At 42.6% G+C, this 20,464-nt stretch overlaps 1 protein-coding gene across 15 annotated transcripts in view; it reads left to right on the forward strand.

Annotated features, from left to right (window-relative positions):
• Positions 1–11,235, forward strand: part of DMD (dystrophin) — a 1,855,422-nt gene extending 1,844,187 nt beyond the window's left edge. For 13 of the 15 annotated variants that reach the window (XM_034754674.1, XM_034754648.1, XM_034754638.1 and 10 more), the window contains one exon: positions 8,795–11,235. In XM_034754674.1, the coding sequence (XP_034610565.1) occupies positions 8,795–8,892 (98 nt within the window). In that variant the 3' untranslated portion in view covers positions 8,893–11,235. Of the gene's footprint in view, positions 1–1,187; positions 1,220–8,794 lie in introns of all 15 variants that reach the window. The other 2 variants (XM_034754682.1, XM_034754655.1) reach the window with 2 other exon arrangements.
• Positions 11,236–20,464: the final 9,229 nt, after the last annotated feature.

Genomic DNA, 20,464 nt, shown 5'->3' on the forward strand with positions numbered 1-20,464 from the left:
GCTTACACAGAAGAAGAGCTCTGTGCAGCTCGAAAGTTTGTCTCTCTCACTAACCGAAGTTGGTCCAATAAAAAATATTACCTCATGCACCTTGTCTCTGTAATATTTTGGGACCAACATTGCATACCTAAATTGTAAGCTCTTTAGGGCAACCCCCTTTTGTTCTGTGTTTTACGGTGCTCAGCACAGTGGGATCCTGGTCCCCGGCTAGGTGCTACAATACTACAAATAATAACAATAACATAGCAGTGATAACGTAAAGAGTAGAACAGTTCTTCACATTACCAGGGTGTATGTATTTTATTGCCAGAGGTTGTGTGGTTGAGAAGGACAGGGTGCCTCATATTGATGGAGAACTTGAGAGAAGTTTGTCCAGGCAAAAATATGTACCAAGGCCTGTGAATGAGATCTTTGATCCGCGGAGTAAAGGCAGTCATGCAAGTTAAAGCCACATCTAATTTCTCAGATATTTCATTACATTCCAAAGTCTATAAGAAACCTGCTTGATTCTTGGTCAGTTCCTAAATCCTTTTTGCTTCATCTCTATTTGAAAAAGTTCACCTTTCTTTCCCTCTCTTGCCACCCAGCCTCTTTGTGTTCTTAGTAAGCTTCCCAAAATGCACACCAATGTCTTGATGTTAAACAAAATATTCATCTTTAACATGTGTACAAGAATGCATTAGAGTGGCAATTGGGTAACTTTATATTTTAGGTGCAAAAGTGGGATATTCAGAGCAGAATAAACTCTGTAAAGTCTGAGTGCATTAATTATGAAGTCAGAGGGAGAAGATTTTAGCACAAATGTTAGTAGTAGGACTACTTGAAATCAATATAATCATATTGCTCACTTAGAAAATGGATTTAGAACATCACTGCCTTCCTCTCCTCTGTGGAAGATTATATTTGGCTGATTTCAGTAGACTTCATAACTACTTCTATACTTGGCTATGTTAAAAGCAATAAGCAAGGATTTTTATATTTACTCTTGATTTGATCAACACTCAACTGCCAGTGGTGTTAAAAGCACTGTAGTCCTTCACTTTATTAAAAAAAATTAGATTTATGATTATATTATGCCTGTATTAAATTCCTAAGTGGAGGCTGAAGTGTCTTTGTCAGTATAAACTATTGATTTATTTGTGGTTTTGTTTTTCTTTCCTTTCTGCTACCTTTGTCTGTTACTAAAGGAAGAAATGCCCCCGGAAAGCCAGTAAGAGAGGTTAGTGAGATTCAGGCTCCCTGTGACAAACAGAAGCCATGGCATCTTGCTCTCTGTGTCCGGCATTTGTGTGGCAGCTGTGTAGCTTATTTGTTTTTATTTTGTTTTTGTTTTGTTTTCCTGAGTGCATGCCACAAGCGTGCTCTAATATACAATGCCTCTCAACTTTCAATGGGGAAAATGTTAGAACAGGAGTGTGCCTCACTTCCAAGCCCCACAAAGATGGAAACTCAGGAGATGACAGAAGATGAGACTATATTAAAATAAAGTCGTTATGTGACACACATGATCAGAAGTCATAATCTGTCATTGGCCTGTTCCTGTCCATAAGCAGAATTGTTTTATAGATATCTATAGAATCAAGGTAAATAGGTTTTTCCTTTAGTATACTGAAGGTTGAGAGGTATGAAAAACTCACACTTTTTTTTTTTTTTAATTTGCAAATTCAGTTTTGCACAATAAGGAATGCTCCTAACATCCACCGACTTCACAGCGCTGCATTCAATTATATAAAGGAATAAAGGTATTTGCTGTGTGCTCTAGAAATGATCAATTTGATGAAAAAAATGGCTTTTTATAATGCTCTGAGCTTTCAGAATTTGTACTTCTCTGCCTATTACTGGAGTGAAAATGTTTTGTGCAGTGTTGTCATATTACCTTTTTAAGTACTTCTAGTGAACTTTTTTTTATTGTTAAGCTATTCTTTGCACTCCTAAAGGCCTCATGTTTGAAAGATGAAATGCCCAATGAAATGATTATGAAAGATAAAATATTCAGAAGCTACCTTAGTGTAATCACAGCTGTGAAATGAACTTGCAGAAAATCATGCACAGAAGGTGCTTAGAATGAACAAATCAGGAATTTAAAAGGTGGCCTAATTGTGGGATGTTACTGTACCTGCAATGGGGAGAAACTAATAGTGACATACTCACACTGCATCTACACTGGGCTGGGGGGGGAGGGGTTAGCCACCAGAGTAGCTACACCACTGTGGCTGACTGTGCTACATTGGCATAAATGGCGATTTGCACTGGTACAGTTTCCCTGGGGTGAACTGCACTTGTACAGCCATTTGCACTGGACAGCTATATCAGTGACTAACCACTTCACTGTAGATCAGCCTTTCCTCAAGGGAGATATCTGGTGCTTGCTTATTAACTTGTTCATCAACAGAGTATCTGACACTTCATCAAGCAGATTGCACCTGTTTAAAAATTCTATGGAAATGATTTGGTATTCAATTCTGCTAATTAATGGCCCTTAAGAACTGATGATTAGGCTCCATTTGAGCAGAACAGGCCCTTGATGTTGATTTTCTTTGGCTTTGGTTATATTTCCATACATCATTGACAAAGACAAAATGCAGGGTGTGTGTGTGTGTGTGTGTGTGTGTGTGTGTGTGTGTGTGTGTGTGTGTGTAATAGCCTTTAAAAAAACTGCCACTGCCCTGGCTTTAGAGAGTGTGCAATTACTAAATACTGAAAATCCACTGGCCTAATCCTACAAAGTACTGGGCACTCCAAGGAAATGTTCAGCACCCTCAACTCTTGTTTCAACTCGGCGGGAGTTAAGGGTGCTCAGCAATTGGCAGGATTGAGAGCGATCTTCTCTAGGGTTACCATATTTTAATTTAAAAAAAGGAGGACACTCCACGGGGCCCCAGCCCCGCCCCAACTCTGCCCCTTCCCCAGCCCCGCTCCAACTCTGCCCCCTCCCCTGAACGCTCCGTCCCCTGATCCTCCCCCCTCCCCTGCTTCCCGCGAATCAAATGTTCACGGGAAGTCTGAAACAGGGAGGCAGCAGGTAAGCTGGGGCTAGGGCAGGGCGCGGCCCAGTCCGGCCCCCCCGGCCAAGCGGCTCCCTCCGGCGGCCGGCCCAGGCCAAGAGGCTCTGGCCCCAGCGTCTCCCGCCCAGCTCGGCTCAGGCTGAGCACCGCTGGCCCCCGCCCCCACACCGCCGGCCCTGGCCGAGCACCCCCAGCCCCGCACCGCCATCCCCGGCCCCCGGCTCCCACACCGCCGGCCCCAGCAGCCCTGGCCCCCTCCCTCCCTATTTTCCCGGACATGTCCGGCTTTTTGGGATTTCCTCCCGGATGGGGATTTGAGGCCCAAAAAGCCGGACATGTCCAGGAAAAGCCAGACATATGGTAACCCTAATCTTCTCTTACTCAGACCACATGTACATGAAGTCTGCATGCTAAAAAATATTACTCTGTCTAGTTATAGTGTAGCTTTAGGTTTACATGTCAGTCAATTTGTGTGAAGCCAGATTGCAATTAAAACACAAGTAGATTTTGTTCCTCTTACTCGTGTTGAGTAGTGCCTTACTCGGTGAGTAGTCCCATTGATTTCAAGATGCTACTCAATCTGAACCTGACCCACCAACAGGGAGGACTGTTCATGGATTGAGGCCCGGGGTTAGAAATTTGCACTGCTGAAATACAGACAGTATTGTGTTTGGGGTTTTTTAATTTACTTTCTGGCCTGTCTTTAGAGTCTGAACACTGCACATTTATTTCTGTAACAAGCTGCAGTGCAAGATTGATATTCAATTACTGTATCCTCCCCCGGGGGCCTTAATTCCAATACAGGCTCTAAAGCAAATTCAGCAGATACAGTACATATCATGCTGTATGTGACTAGAAACGATGCAGTTAGTGTCTACAGAAATATACTGTTGTCCTGTTCTCAAGGCAAGCACGCATGTATTATTGTTCACTCCATTTGTACAAGACTAGATTAAATTAACACTTTCCATGTCTCTTTTTCCTCTGTTACATTTTGAAGCTGATTGTGATGTTTTTAAACAATGTTTTTTCATCCTTGCAGAACCACTGGCACTGAGAAACTTTTTTTGTCTTTAATGTGATGTTACAAAAAAAGAAAGTGGAATTAATGATGTCTTTGACAGCTCAATTATATTAAGATAATAATAATCCTACATGAGACCCTGGTTTAGACTGTTCTGTTTTCATTTATTAAATGTTTTTTGGGCCAGCATTTTTCCCCCCTTTTTTCCTGCATCTTAATAAGAAATATAGAAATGTTGTATTTCAGGTGGTTCCAGTAAACAAAAATACAACAGAAGTGTAACATCAGTCCTCCTGGTATAGGCATTATAGGATTATTATTATGTAGTGCACATATGGCCAGGAAATCCATGCTTGTATTGTTCTCAAATCCCAATGGTCTTGAGAGAATAAACAACCCGCACACCCACATTGCCTTTCTCACCAGCATGGTTAAGGAAGTGCTATTTGGATTGGAACTGGGCCTGCAGCTGATGAGGACCGCAAGGGCTACTCACCTCTTATCTCTCCCACCCTTATCCCATGAACAAGGGGACACAGAGAGTGGGAGGATCTGGAAGAATGAGCTGTAATGATGCAGAAAAGATGTGCAGTAACTTACTCCCCCATCCTGAACAAGCGGGAGAGGGGACAGGATTGTGAATCTGAATCACCGCTCAGTCTGGGCAGTGACAGGCCCTCCTTTACTCAGGTCAGATAGTACATTTGCAGGCTACTCCTCTGTTAAGGTATTTTTTATTTTTCTTGTAGATGTTACTAATCTCCACCCACAGAAATTACATCGCTAATTCTAATGTACCTTCAGTGCTAATATACCATACTAGCAAGTGGAGGGGAGGGGACCACAGGGAGATCAAAAACTGAAACACAGCAAGTGGCTTTAAAAATAATGGGGTGGCCGCAACAAAAAATATGTCATGATATACCATACTGGAGAAAGTTTTTGTTATTGCCACTTATATGGGATGACCTACATAACTTGCTCTTGGCTCCAAACACACGGGAGTAGTTGTGATAATCCCAAAAGTACAGCAGCAGCAATTAAAAAAACGTATTGCACTATTGTTATACTATTTGGATATAATAGAATACAAGGTGGCGTCTAGATGCATAAAGGTTTTATTGGCCCTCATTTTGGATGCCTGTATAAGTCATTCATTATGCTACATTTTATGTTTGCTTATGCCACAGTTTAGAAAATATTTTATTGTTAATTTTTTTTTATTAATATTGTTGTTGCTCATCCTCTGCCTGTAAAATCAGGTTGCCTTAGTTACCAGAGCTCTGAATGACAGGAAAAATAGTATGAACAAATATTAAATATTTCTAAAAAGGATCTAAAATAGCTTTTCCATAAATCCAGGGAATTGGGGATTTAAGGTCTGATATCTTGGTCTGCCAGGGCTAGAAATGAATATTATATCACTTGAAAAACTGGAATCCCAGAATTGTTTCTAGTGATAGCAGATCACAAGATAGCTGAGTGCGACTCCGGGATCACTGACAGTTTTAATATTGCCACTCATTGATGTTTGGCCATTATAATTTTCGGCCCTTCCGAGTCCATGGTTTGGGGTAGATGTGGGTGAAGAAATAATTTTATGATAGGTGCTTTAAAGACTAAAATAGAGGCTGTTGAAAGTAGCTTGCAGGACTGAAGTGTTCAGTGGACTGTGTCAGATTATGAGGTCAATCCAAATGTATGCCAATAAACCTGTTATACCATGCCATACATACGCATATAAATGCGTCACATGGTGACAGCTGCCATTCTTTTTATGTAAGCCCCTTCATTTCAAAAGGTGTTTTTTACTCATTTTTGACTTACTCAAACTTTCCCTTTTTAGGCTGAATTTTCCAGTACTGAAATCCACCAGAGCTAGATCTATCTATGGCAATATTTCTTTATTTAGAAGGTTGAGCAAAAATGATTCTGCTGTTTTTGCATAGGTAGGGAGTGAAGAAAAAATACCCTAATTTTTCAGATTAGAAGTGTGAATGTGTAACTTGTGAAAGGTGCCGCATGGATAGTCCAGGAGGCTGAAATCTTTTATTTATCCACAGCAAAGGAGGCAGTGTTGCAAACTTCCTTACACAGCCCTTAGTTACTAGCCTTGTTGTGAAAGGATCAGTGCCAGCAGTGACATGTTAGCTTATGCCCCGTGGTCATTCAGTCTTTGATGTCGCTGGTCAACATAAAGCAGGGGTGCCAATTTACAATAGTACCAGGAACTGGACAGAGACTGCAAATATTATTTCATGGAGGCCACAAGATAGCAGTTAGATTATGATGATGTTTGGTCACTACTGACTTAGCTGGATTTGAACTGTCTACTTACAGCTGAAAGCCTCTTAATACCAATTATCAGTTGTGGGAGCCAGCTAGTCCCACTTTTAGGGTTTGTTGTTTCTAAAGTTTGTATTTTGCCATCCGCAGCATAGAGCAGCATCCTTTGGTCTTTTTCACAAAAGCAAAAGAGAGAGACTGAACAGGGAAAGGAGGGGGAATTGTTCATTTTATCCTGACTCTTTACATCTTGTGGGATTGCTCACTGCCTCATTCTCCCTCATGCTTTATCTAATTTAAATTAAAATCACCAATGAGAATACATTTAACAGTCTCTTCCTAATTGCCACTGTGAACATCCCAAAGCCGCAGCATTGGTAGCATTGCTCAGGAGGCCAATGATGGCAATATAGCTGAGGTAGCGTAGCGGTTAGGCTAGAGGAGCATTGCCAGAATTGTGTGGGGACGTTTACATAAATACCTGGCTGTGTTATGATTGGTTCAAGCAAGTGAGATTAGCCCCTCACTTTTATGAGCATTGAACTGATTCCTTTACACAGTAAATGAATTTAAATGATTTACTTTAAAGTTTCAGTCCCACAAGTTTTAATTAATTCAGCTCTACCATCTTGGTACTGCAGAAATGTCAACAGTGCATGATTATCTATGTAATATACTGTAATATTTAGGCACAATAGTTTAATGAAAGAGTCTGATCTTAACTCCTAGTATCTTTTCTTTGTGAGTTTGATTTACTCCACTTGAGTGGGGAAGTGCAAAATGTATCCCCTGCATCAGTACAGAAATTCCATCCACTAGGGTGGGAAGCTCTAGTTGATGGGACCAGGAAGATGAGAGGTGTTGAGTGTCCTGGTCCTGTCCTGTCCTCGACTGACTCGTCTCACTTTGTGGACTGTGCCAAGCAACTCTGGGTGCTGCTGAGTGCCACATCCTGTTGCAACTCTTCTCTGAACAGACTTTCTACCACCAGAGTTCTTGGTGACTCAAACTCTTCATGCTATTTCAGCATATCTTTGTCTGATTTTAATATAAAGTAGTAGTTAGTTACTGGTTAATAAAAAGTTAAAATGCCATGAAGGTAGCTCTCGTAATGACATAAACCATCTGAGATGTATAACCAAAAGTGATAATATTTCAGGATCTCCCCTTGATACCAGTGACTAGAGCTGAGCAAATAAACCACAGTAAATAATGTATCTGATAAATGTAGCCTCTTTTGCTGCTAATGGAGTATCCACAAACCGATGGCAGTTTTCTTGAATACATTTATTTGAAAGGATTCAGGGAATGTAGTTGTCAATTGTTCTTAATCCTTTAGTTGGATCACAAACAGTTTTAGACTCAGGCCTGATTCACATTGGTTTGAAGGGTATGTCTACACTGCAGTTAGATACCCACGGCTGGCCCATGCCAGCTGGCTCAGCCTAAGGGGCTGTTTCATTGCAATGTAGACTTCTGGGCTTGGGCTAGAGCAGTGTTTCTCAAACTGGGGTCGCCGCTTGTGCAGGGAAAGCCCCTGGCAGGCTGGGACGGTTTGTTTACCTGCCCCATCTGCAGATCCGGCCGATCAAGGCTCCCACTGGCCGCGGTTCGCCGCTCCAGGCCAATGGGGGCTGCTGGAAACGGCAGCCAGTAAGTCCCTCGGGCCGCGCCACTTCCAACAGCTCCCATTGGCCTGGAGCGGCGAACCACGGCCAGTAGGAGCCGCGATCAGCCGGACCTGCGGACAGGGCAGGTAACAAACCAGCCCGGCCCACCAAGGGGCTTTCCCTGCACAAGCAGCGACCCCAGTTTGAGAAACACTGGGCTAGAGCCTCCGCTCTAGGACTCTAAAAGGTGGGAGGGTCCCAGAGTTCAGGCTGCAGCCCAAGCCCAAGTCAGCTGGCACAGGCCAGCCACGTATTTTTATTTGCAGACATTAACTGACTTTGGATTATTCCCTAGTCAAGCTGTGTTAGTTATGATTGGTCCGGTTGTTTTTTATTCACTGATCGGATGAGTGATCAAGCACTTCCAGCACCCATTTAATACGTGTGCAAATCTAAAATGTGGTTTATGTGGATACTTATGCATGTGACTTTGAAATTTGCTTGCCATGAATATTCCTGCCAATACGACTCGAGCACTTGTACGTGTTTGAAAAGCGAGCACATGGAGCATTGCCAAAGTGCATTACTGTACAAATTCAAACCAGTATTGGTTGTGACGTTTTCTGCAAGATTCACCGAGCTCTTCTAACAATTGTGCTATGAATGTCACGCTGTTACAAATGACTTTTTATATGTGTTGTAGTATGGGGATTTTTAGGTACAATATTCTATGTTGTACTCAGCATGAAATTGTGCAGAGATATACATGGAGAGTGATTTGTGTCTACTTCCCTTATACATAATGTTCATAACAATTCACTGTCCTGTCCCTGTTATTAATGTCCTTTTCTTTGCCTTTTGTTTTTCAGGCCACAATGTAGGGAGCCTTTTCCACATGGCAGATGACTTGGGCAGAGCAATGGAAACCTTAGTTACAGTGATGACTGATGACAAGGCATTAGAATAGCAAGATGTGTTTTACAACTTCAGGCGTCCCGCATGGTTTTTATAAAATTCATACAACAAAGAGGATTAGACTGTAAGAGTTTACAAGAAAACAAATCTATATTTTTGTGAAGAGTAGTGGTACTATACTGTAGATTTCAGTAGTTTCCTAAGTCTGTTATTGTTTTGTTAACAATGGCAGGTTTTACACGTCTATGCAATTGTACAAAAATTATAAGAAAACTACATGTAAAATCTTGATAGCTAAATAACTTGCCATTTCTTTATATGGAACGCATTTCGGGTTGTTTAAAAACATTTATAACAGTTATAAAGAAAGATTGTAAACTAAAGTGTGCTTTATAAAAAAATAATTGTTTATAGAAACCCCCTTTAAAAAAAAACACAAAAAAATGGAGGCAATGCATTTATTTAGTATCATTTCAGCTCTGTAACTGTACCAGAGATGTATTCATGTTCTGTGTTCTTTTCCCTGCTTAGCAAAGGAAGTATTTTCTGCAGCAACACCAAAACAACTGACTTACCTTTCATGTTGTTTTTTGTCTGACTAAGGTTGGCTTAAAAAAAACTTCTTAACTTCCAACTGAGGTAGTTTTTCCACCTCTTTCCAGATAAAATTAAGGATTACATGAATCATCCAGCTAGTCTGCAATAATGAAATGAAAGAGCACATTACATGACCATGCTCTCTTCAGAGCTTGCAAAAATAAATTGTAGATCTCATTAATATCCTATACTCCAGCTGTTTCTTCTGCCGACTAAAATCCTGAATGTTGTAGTAAAGAAACATGGGAATTGCCTTACCGGATTAAACCTTTGGACCTTATTGTCCGGTACCCTGCCTCTGGCAGCGCCAGCACATGATGTTTCAGCAGAAGTTTGATATGCTTCCTCCCCACCCATAATGCCACCTTTCTGAGATGCTGTAGGTGGAGGGAAGGAGATTCCTTACTGACTCCCTGCTGCTGATCAGCTTCTGTCTAGAAGCACGAAGTGATTGTTCATATATCATCATAGATTGCATAGCTACCAATGTTATTAATGATCATAAAGTTACCCAATCTTTGGGCAGGGAGGTGAACACATCCACAATATCTATCTCAACCCCTTGTGGCAGCAAGTTCCAAGGAGTCACAGTGTTTAAAGCTTTGGGGGGCAGTGTAAAAGAATTACTACTGTTCCTGTATGATAAGCAGTTGAAGGTGCCACACTGTTCCATGAAATGTTCATCAGCAAAACAAGGTTCTTCCCCCTCCCCCACCCTTGTCCCCTCAGTATTTTGTTCTTCCCCATTTTTTCTGCAAGTAATACCGCACAATTCACAATGACTTGGGAGAGGGAGAAGAGAAAATAGGTTAAACGGTTCAACAGCAACTCATTAGGGTAGGTTGGGGTGTGAGGTGCTGTTAGCAAAAGCTTTACCATTTCATTTTCTTTTATCAGCTTTTAATTTCTTTTTATAACACATAGAAATACACCATCTGACTTACATTACTTTGCAAGGGTAAAAATCTGTTACCTCTTCTTGTACGAAGTGTAATTAAAAGTTGAGAGAGATTTTATTTTATTTTGAATGCTAGTTAACATTGAACATGGCTAGTCATGCTATTTCTACCTCACTTTGGTTTTGTGGTGTTCCTGACAATTACGTACAGATGTTACATTGTCACCACTTGTCCATTGTGTGAACCGGTCTCATCATTTAATACTAATACATTAAAAAGAAACCCAGATCACTTTGATGATAAAGAGCTCTTTAAAAGCTTTATTTACAGTGGGTACCCTGTTTGCTTCTGATTGCCTTTCTTCAGGAAAGTTCAAATCAAGATCTAAGGGAATGGATTTGTTTTTCTTTTTTTCTTTTGTGCTTGTAAGTTAAACCTCTTTAAAAAATCAGAGGTAAATGGCTTGCACGATTGTTTTCATCAGGGTTTTATTTTGGTTGGTTTTTACTTTCTAGACATTAGTTTTGGAGTGAATCTGTTAAAAATATTTAAAAAGTTGAGAGCTTTATTGCTGCTTTTTAAGCATAATTTGGGAATTATTTCATGTTCCTTATAACCACAAAGTATTAAACTGTAAAACATAATCATTGTAACTGACTACATAAATATCATATGGCATGTTATTTCATTGTTACTCAGTACTGGTTTATTCCTTGGGTATCATAAAATATTGTGTTTTAACACCAACACTGTAACATTTACTAATTTTTTTATAAACTTCAGTTTTACTGCATTTTTCACAACATATCAAATTTCACCAAATATATGCCTTACTATTGTATTATATACTGCTTTACTGTGTATATCAATAAAGCACGCAATTATGTTATTAATCTTTATGGAAGTGCAGCATTTATTTAGTGGCTTTCTTTTCCAGTAATCCGCTCTTTATTGAGCTCCACTGGCTGACATGCCATCTAGTCTATTCCTTAATGTACTCCATATACCCCTCAACAAAGTACTCAGTGGGCTGGATGCCAAGGGCAGCACCCATAGAAATCCCACATGATTTGGGAGAAGGGGCAGGGAACCTCAGCTGTCTCTCGGAGGGGTTGTTTTGTAACATGTGGGGCTAACCTAAGGCATAAAGCTCATACCAGCACTACCCATTCAGAACAGGCCATTATACCTTGAATGTAAACAAAATTCAACTCAATCCATGAATATTTTTGTTGTGGGAAGCAGCTGTAAAATCCACATTGCTGGAATTATTTCTAATCCTCCCCCCCGACACACACACACTCCTCTCTTTGGCTTTGTACTTTCCCTCTCAAGGTCTCTGCATACTTTCTTCAGTGTTTGTCTACAGGCATTGCCACAGTGGTTTAGAAATATCTATTGACACTCCAGGGAGACATTGGGCTGGTATTGTTTTTCCCTTATTATTGCTCTTTCTTGTTAGTGTGTTTCTCCCACGCACAGCCCTCCAGGGGCTGCCAATGCCTTGCTTCCAGTTCAGTCTGAAGAGTGAAACCACATCTAAGAATCAAATTCTAGGCATTTATGTAGCAATTCAAAGGTCTTATACCACATTGTGTAGCTCTATGAATCGTAAATAATTATAGTGATTATGTAAGAATTCCCAGTTATCACTCTGAGGTTTGACAGGCTCTTGTCTCAAGATTAGGCCCAGTATTATTAAAATTACTATTTAGTTGGGAACTCTGATGTGCACATTTACAACACTCACACTTTAGGAACACGTCTGTTTTTGTAATAGTTCATTAATACATTTAGCTAAATTACAAACACTCTAATGGCGCACGATACCTAGCGATACTACAGAATGTAGAGCTGACTATCTATATACTCAGACCAGCCCTTGCAAAATAACCTGAAATGTTAGCCAGTATCTTCCTCCTTATCACCACTGGCCCCTCCCAAGGGCTACATTTCTCTCTCCTCCTGCCCACAGGCTGGGATACAACTTTTATAATGCATTACACTGATGTTACTATGGCTAATGCATATTCAGTCGGGGTTTCTTTATTTGTATTTCCTCACCCTACTAATGTTGGGGGTGCCCTTCTCCCACAGATTAGTATATTAATAACCTCAATTTATTGCCATGGCACTTTTGTGGAGAGACAGCTGCAGATGTTGCTAAAATATCCAAAAGCTAGTGTTAACTCATGGTCCTGTGGTTGGCTGGTGGTGTTCTGGCTAAACATCCCACCTTAAACACACTATTCCCAGGAAGGGTCCTTGTATTACTGCTAAATAAAATAAATGCTAATGCTAGCTCTATGGGCTACCGTTGCTGCCATATGTGTTGCCAACAGCCCACAAAACATCATCACGCATGTGGCTGATAAAAATGTGGTTCAGGGAGCATTATGAAAGTGCTTGCTCTGTAAGAGATGTCTGGGCATTTGGTAAGATGTTTAAAGAACAACTCCAGATAATGTGGCATTTTTTAAAAAAAATCCTCAACACTCCTGGCCCTTTTAAAATGTTTTCTTCCATTGCTGTCAGACAGCTGTATTTAACAATAGATGCTTTTCAAGCTGTGTTCCTGAGCAAATATATTGTAAACTTTGGTCTTTATAATCTGCTGCCTCTTGTCACCCTCCTGAGTGCTCAGCTATGGTGAATTGCAAAGACAGGACCATGACATTGCTAAATGGTGCAGGCTGATTATATCACCATCAGGTGGCTGGCCTCTTTCCCTGAAGTAGGCCCTGTGCCTTTGTGCCAGTACAGGTGGTCCCAGTTTGGCCAATTAAGAGGGTGGGGCAGCACCTGGGGTTATAGAGGATGAGAGAGAGTCAGGGAAGTGGGTGGTTCTTGGAAAGCAGGAGAATAGAGGGGTGGTGGTGTCTGTCTGACTATCCTGAGCTAGAGGGCTAAAAGTCCCTGAGCAGCGGAGGGCATTACCTGCTAACTTGTAAGCTGGAGAACCCCAGCCAAAGAGCAGAGAGTACTAAAGGCAGGTAGGGTGACCAGACAGCAAGTGTGAAAAATTGGGACAGAGGGTGGGGGGTAATAGGAGCCTATATAAGAAAAAGCCCCAAATATCAGGACTGTCCCTATAAAATCGGGACAGCTGGTCACCCTAAAGGCAGGGCACCAGCAGAGGGGTTTAATCTGCTGCCATCTCTCCAACCTGGCAAAGGTTAATGGAATGGGGGAGTGAGGGGTGCTCCCTGGTGACGACGGACTCCCAGCAGAGTGACTGTAGGGGGGTTCCTGCTAGGAAGAGCAGGGCTGTACTCCAACTGGAAGGGCTCGGGCACCCTGGCAGATGAACAGGAGAGGAGGGAAGAAGAGATGCTGTATAGTATATGTTACATTGATGGATTACCGATAGTGGGCTTTTCAGGACCATAATCAAGGGGTGGGGGGAGGTGATAAATGGACTGTGTTTGGGATTTTTGTTATGGACGCTTGCAGTGTTTTACTGTAATAAACTAGGCCCCCGGGGGGGGGGGGGGAATTGTATTAAGGCTTGGAGTCTTTAGGGGCATGAGAAGGGAAGGGGGATAGTAATCCTAGCATTAGGGTACCAAGCTGCAAGGGAGCATTCGGGAATAAAGAAGCCATGTACACAGTGATTAAGAAAAAAACATGTATTTGACTAGTGCGATAATACATAGCAACCTCCCCTACTTCACTCATTTGGCCTAACACTCCCTACCAAACTGGAGTTACTCTGAAGCCTCGCCCTCGCCTTCTCTCCCACCCCCCCGGTAAGTGAGATCACAATGTGCCTCTGGGTAATAAGATTCAGCTGAATTTCTCAGTCCACTGGCTCCACTGCCTCACAGTGGACAAAAAGGGGCCTGCTTAATCTAGCTGAGTTAAATAAAAAGGAATCTTGCTTCCTCTTTGTGCCAAGTGAGGAAGTTGATTGCATTGGAAATGCCACTGTTGGTTTTACCAACTTAGGCTTTGATGCAGTAAGGAACTTTGCCTAACTTAAGCGTGAGTCATCCCATTGCACTACTTTGCTGAATGGGAGCCTTAAAGAAAGGTAGACAAGACATGTCACTATTGACTAACGTTCTACCTTCTCCTGAGGACTTTTCACCACTAAATTCAGATGAATTCAAACGCAAACCCTGGTAATATGAGGATAACCCATTTTTGAAATGTGCTGTCAATCACTTCTCACATGCACCAAAAGCAAACTGTGCATCATGTGCTTGGCACCACTTATAGGAACACCTGCTGTAAGAGTACCATTTATATTAATAAGTTTAAAGACTTTGCCAAAAGTTTTCAGTGAAATTTTTTTCTGGTTATAAGAACTGAGTCCCAATCTCCTCCCTCCAAAAAACCCATAGTCCCTTTACCCTTTAAAGAACATCAATTTTTCCCTGTGTTTTTTGGCTTTTACAATCAGTTTATCTCAATCTGTTGAGAAGTGGCCTATTAGATGCACCATGGATTTCCTCTGTTTTCAATGTAGTATTTGGATTGAGTATCATGTTCCTTACTGAATACAGGAACAGTGTGTTCTTGGTAGTGGTGCTCTATTGTACTAACTACTGTGGCAGTTTAACAACAATCTTCCAAATTGTCATCCCCTAATCTAGTTGGACTGAGATAGCTCCTGCCCCACCAGTGCCTTTCCGAGTCTGCTTCTATGGAACCAGGCAATAAAATGCAAGCTTGCTCTTAGGACCTTACAGCCCATCTCTAGTCATAAATGCAATGGAAAAATGTGTTTGTCTAAAGGTATGTCTCACAACTTTAAACAGCAGCTGCAGTGACTCTTTGTAGGTATAATGAAGGCAGAGTAAACTGCTTTAGATTGGCAAATGCAGCTAAACGTTACATTAAACTAGATAATGATGCACAAAACCATGTATAATGCATAATAGTTTAGCTGTATAGAAACCTATAGTGAAACTTGTTTCAGATCCAGGAAATAATTACTACAGCACGTTTTAAAAGCTGGTCTTGCTTAATAATTTTCTAAATAGTACATGCTGATATATTATGTGTATTAAGACTGAAAACTTGTCTAGCCATGCAGTTGATGAAAAATATGCTTCCTGTAAATGCTTTAGAATTGCACGGAAAGAACATGAACAGCACATTAGAGGAAATCTAGCATGCCTTCTAAATTGTCTATATGAGGAATTTCAAACACTTTCACCGAGTTGGTGGCATCTTACTAGAAAGACTCCTCATGGATCCATCTCCTCGTCCACTCATGACTGACCAGTATCCCTGTGATGACTTCAGCAATTGTAAATGTGAACAAGTGATATTAGAAGAGTATTTAATGTATTTTCAGCTGCCTTTGAATACAATTTAGCAGCTAGAAACATGAGGAGGAGTAGACACCATGTGACCAGCCAGTTCTCAGCAGATACCTGTAAGTGCTCCAGGGCTCACAGCTTGGGACATGTGTTCTAGAAGGAGAATACCACAGTAAAAGAGACACAGAAATCAGTAGCCTATGTCATTTGCCCTAACAGATAAAGTCGAAATTAAACAACTTTGAAAAAGCCAGGCTGTTACTTAAAATGTAGAACATACAGTTATCAGACATCACACTCTGGAGCATTCCCAGACTGTTCTACTCCGTTGGTCTTATGACCCCCCCTCCAAGCAGAAGCAAACAAACAGAGTAAAAAGGTATCTCCCGACAACGGGTGAAATCCTGGCTCCACTGACGTTGATGGGCGTTTTATGATTGACTTCAGTGGAGCCAGGATTTCACCCACTATATCTAATCATCAGCTGTTCCTAATCCCCAATTTTCTTGTCTCCTTATATCCTGAGGTATTGTAACTACTCAGCTCTGTGCTTAACCCCTGGCTCTCGCCTTCATTCTAGCACCTCCAAGGCAATCATGCTGAAAAAGGAAAGGAGAGAGAAGAATGTAAGCACATGGGGTGAGAGGAGGAAGGAAAGAAACTGCCAAAGAAGAAAGAAAAACCCTGCTGGTGAGCATCCAGCCTTGGTGCAGTAAATGAGGTAGACACTTCGCCTGTTGTCTCTTATTGCCCTAACCCCTTAGTCTGGACCCTAATTGGCTGGTCCCTTCCAGATGCAGGCTGGCTTTTTCAGGTGATCTTGTCCTGTATACAAGTCCTTCCTCTCCATCTCTATCCTGGGAAGCAGTGACTCTGAAAAAGATTTGGGGATCATGGTGGATAATTAGCTAAACCTGAGCTCCCAGTGCGATGCTCTGTATCAAGTTTCCTGCCCTCTTCACTATCTACCATTCCCCCCATTCCTTTTGCCTCTAGTGACCCTTGGAGGATGAAGTTCCCTCATCCTCTTTTTGTACTCCTTCCAGACGCGTTGGCCTAGATAGAGAAAAGCCTTCTCATTGCGCCAATAGTGCTGTGTAAATAGCCTCTATGAGGCCTGCCAACCCCATATCACCCTGTGTCTGGGTCTTTTTTGCTTGGCAGGAATATGGGGCCCTCGTCTCCCTGAATCCTTGAATTCAGTAGACAGCAGCATGAGGATATCCTATCAACTTCCTCAAGGGCCCAAACCCCAGTTCCTTTCAGGGAATTGCCTTCCTCTCTCTTATCTTTCCAGAGGCAAACATTATTTTAGGAAGTATGTCCAATCGACTTCCGGGGAGAATGGGGGAAGGGTTGATCTCCGTAATCCCAACTGTGGAGCAGAGCAAGGGATATTTTTCTTCCTACTTCCTGGTCTCCAAGAGGCGTGAACGGTTTGGGTCCATCCTGGATCTCCACCTTTTAAACTGCTGAATTTGGAGATTCCATTTCTGCATGACGACCCATTCACTCCATTCTCCAGTTTCTATATCTGGGCAGCCTCCAGGATATGTGGTTCCACATCTCTGTTCACCCCTCCTACCAGCAGGAGTGGCAGTGGGTCACAGTCTTCCAGTTCATTACCTGCCCTTTAACATTTCCTAAGGTCCTTTGGTTTTTACATAGATCTCTTTAGTCCTGATGGTTCACCTTCATCTTCAACAGGCCCCCGGGCGGCCCTGTCACCAGTCCTTTAACTTAATGAGTCTTCAGAACAAGTTTTTGTTTCAGCTCAGGACAGAGCGATAGGGCGTGATTCTCCACTGGCTTGTGCCTTCTCTGGTCATTTACACCTCTGTAAGTTGAGTATGTGCAAAGTGGGTGTAAAGTGTTACCAGTGATACCATTTTGAAACCACTTTGTATTCCCTTTGTCTGGTACGAATGACCAGGCAGGATGCAAGGCAGGGGAGAGTCAGGGCCGCAAAGTTCACAAGGGCTCATCTCTATCAAAAATACTCCGATAAACACACGTTCACTTGAGAGGAACAAAATGCACATGGGACATAACTGAGATTTGGATAACTGCAGCCAGGGCCGGCTCCAGGGTTTTGGCCGCCCCAAGCAGCCAAAAAAAAAAAAAAAAAAAAAGCCGTGATCGCGATCTGCGGCGGCAATTCGGCAGGAGGTCCTTTGCTCCCAGCAGGAGTGAGGGACCGTCCGCTGAATTGCCGCCGAATACCTGGACGTGCTGCCCCTCTCTGGAGCGGCCGCCCCAAGCACCTGCCTGCCAGGCTGGTGCCTGGAGCCGGCCCTGACTGCAGCCAAATCCTCATCCCCATCCTGCTCCTTTGTATACCTCTCAGGAGGTTCAAAGGGAGCAGACACTGCCTATAACTTCCCTGCTAGGGACAATCTACCATGCAGAACTAGCATAGCTGGCTTCTGCACTTCCTTCCCCACAGCCTCCAACCACTGAGTGAGTCAGGGGTGAGGAGTGGTCATGGCCACAGTGCAATGAGCTCCTGCAATCCCCAGCTGAAATATGGTCACTTGAGGGCTAGAGCCCACCTATGCAGTGCAGACCTAGGGCTGCTTTAACATATGCCCAGCACAGAGGAATCTCTGAGCGGAGAATCAGGAAGCTCCCTGACAACCCTGTCTCTGCTGCACCTATCAGAAGCTGGGCACAGCAGGGAACCTGGCTTTAGCAGTTCAAGTAAACTGGATTCTATGTTAGCTACAAATGCAGAAGAAATCAGTTTTCCAGCAGAATAAACAGACTACTCTTCCCAGCTCTTCCAAAGCCTCCCTGTATAACTGGAAAACAATCTAAAGATGTTGGGCCAAATCATCAGCCTGCGTAAATCAATATCTCCAGGTTAATTTGATTAGGCAACTTATGGTTAAAGGTGGTTTTACTTTTATTCAGAAAATGCTTTCCTCCTCTTTCACGTGTTCCTCGAACACAGGAGCTGAGAACACACAGGCTCAGCTGACTGACATTCTCCATTCTGCCTCCAGCTTTATTTTGTAGAATACCTTTCGCACCAACCATATCCTGTCGTACAGCGTTAAATAATACAACCAGAGAGCTAAGAAACTGTAGCAGAGGGGGAGAGAAATTAAGAGGGTGAGGAGATGGAGAAAAGAGTATGCTTTCAGACAAGAGCGGAAAAGAGGCAGAGTTGATGAGGTGGAGAAAGAGGAAGCATTGCAACCGCCTAAACATGTCAGTTTCCTTCTTTTATGGCTATTCCTGCTCTAGCACATCCAGCACAGAGTTTGGATAGGCCGGCTCACACGGAAACCCCCTCAACTGCTCTGCAGATTGCTGTGTTGAGTACATTCTGCTCCCAGCAGGTCCGTGGGCACCCACAGGCACTTGCTTGCAATCTTTTCCCAAATAATGTTGAGTTTTTTAATCTGTGCGCTTAGATGGCCCCACCATCAGAGCACCTCACAAACAAAAATGAATTTACCCTCACAACAGCCCTGGGGGTGGAGAAGTATTATTGAGTGTCATTTTACAGATGAGGAACTGAGATGAGGTCATTTACCCAAGCTCACGCAAGCAGAGCCAGGGATGGATCCATGATATCCTGAATGCCAGTCGAGTGCCTTAACCAAAAGCCCATCGTTCCTCATACCTTAACAAAATACCATCCCTGTTAAGTTCACACGCCTGAGTACCAAAACTACGTGTATGTACACAAGTGTGTGTGCGTGTGTGTGAGAGAGAGAGAGAGATGCCTCTTCAGACTTTGCCAGTGTTCAAATCAGTTAAGTGACTTAGATATAGTACTTTAAGATTTTTTCTCTTTTGTGGGGGACAGTGGGGGAAAAGGTAAGGAAGGACAGGGTTCTAGGCCACAATGGCTATTCCCATTACCATCAAACAGACTAAGATCAGGCCGCATCTGATTTGTGTGCTCCAGTAAATGGGCTGTTCTGTCAACCTGTACTACTCTGGACGGCACTAAAAAAATTACCTCAGCAGAGAGACTCAACTCTCAGTTGACTAAATCCAATAACTAGAGGTAAATCCATTTAAATCAGGTAGTAAAAGCAGCTGTTAAACTGCTTCCCGCACTCTTCATTTGCACAAGCCCAAGCCTGCATGTTTAAGAACAACTTCCCCAGGTACCTCTGCCTCCACTCCCAAGCTCTCCTTTGCCAACTTGTTTCACTTCAAAACAAGCATGTAGATACATATTGCAGGTGCCATGCTGTGAGCAAGAAGAGCAGTTTACACTAAATAAAAACAGGACTATAACAACTGTGCATGTGGTCCCTGTAAGCCGATAAACAACGCTGTTTGGGAAGGTGATAACAACACCATATATTTAACAGCATGGAGCTGCATAAAATGTGGTAAAAATGATCAATAGCCTGTGTTTAAAAGGGGAGTGATTTGAAGAAATCCTGTAGGTACATAGTGAAGTCTAGTCATTACACATGTATTCTAAGTCACTGTTTCTGCATATTAGGAATTCTTTTATAATATGTCTGAAATCCTTACTGCTTGCAGACCTGATGCTTGATTTTGTCAGTCACCTTGGTTACTGTCAGGTGTAGGAAACTTCAAGACTTATCTTTATCTTACTCTTAACATACATTTATAATTTATTTAATCGACTGTTCCATGCCACCAGGCATATTTTTGCCGTCTGAAGCCCAAGCAAATGCTCACCAGATGCTAAATGCCTATGGCAGAATGTCCCTTGGCCCCCGCCGCTTCCAGCAGCTCCCATTGGCCTGGAGCGGCGAACCGCGGCCAGTGGGAGCCATGATCGGCCGAACCTGCGGACGTGACAGGTAAACAAACTGGCCTGGCCCGCCAGGGGCTTTCCCTAAACAAGCAGCGTCCCAAGTTT

Source organism: Trachemys scripta, chromosome 1, assembly GCF_013100865.1.
Source record: "Trachemys scripta elegans isolate TJP31775 chromosome 1, CAS_Tse_1.0, whole genome shotgun sequence".
Taxonomy (NCBI): domain Eukaryota; kingdom Metazoa; phylum Chordata; order Testudines; family Emydidae; genus Trachemys; species Trachemys scripta.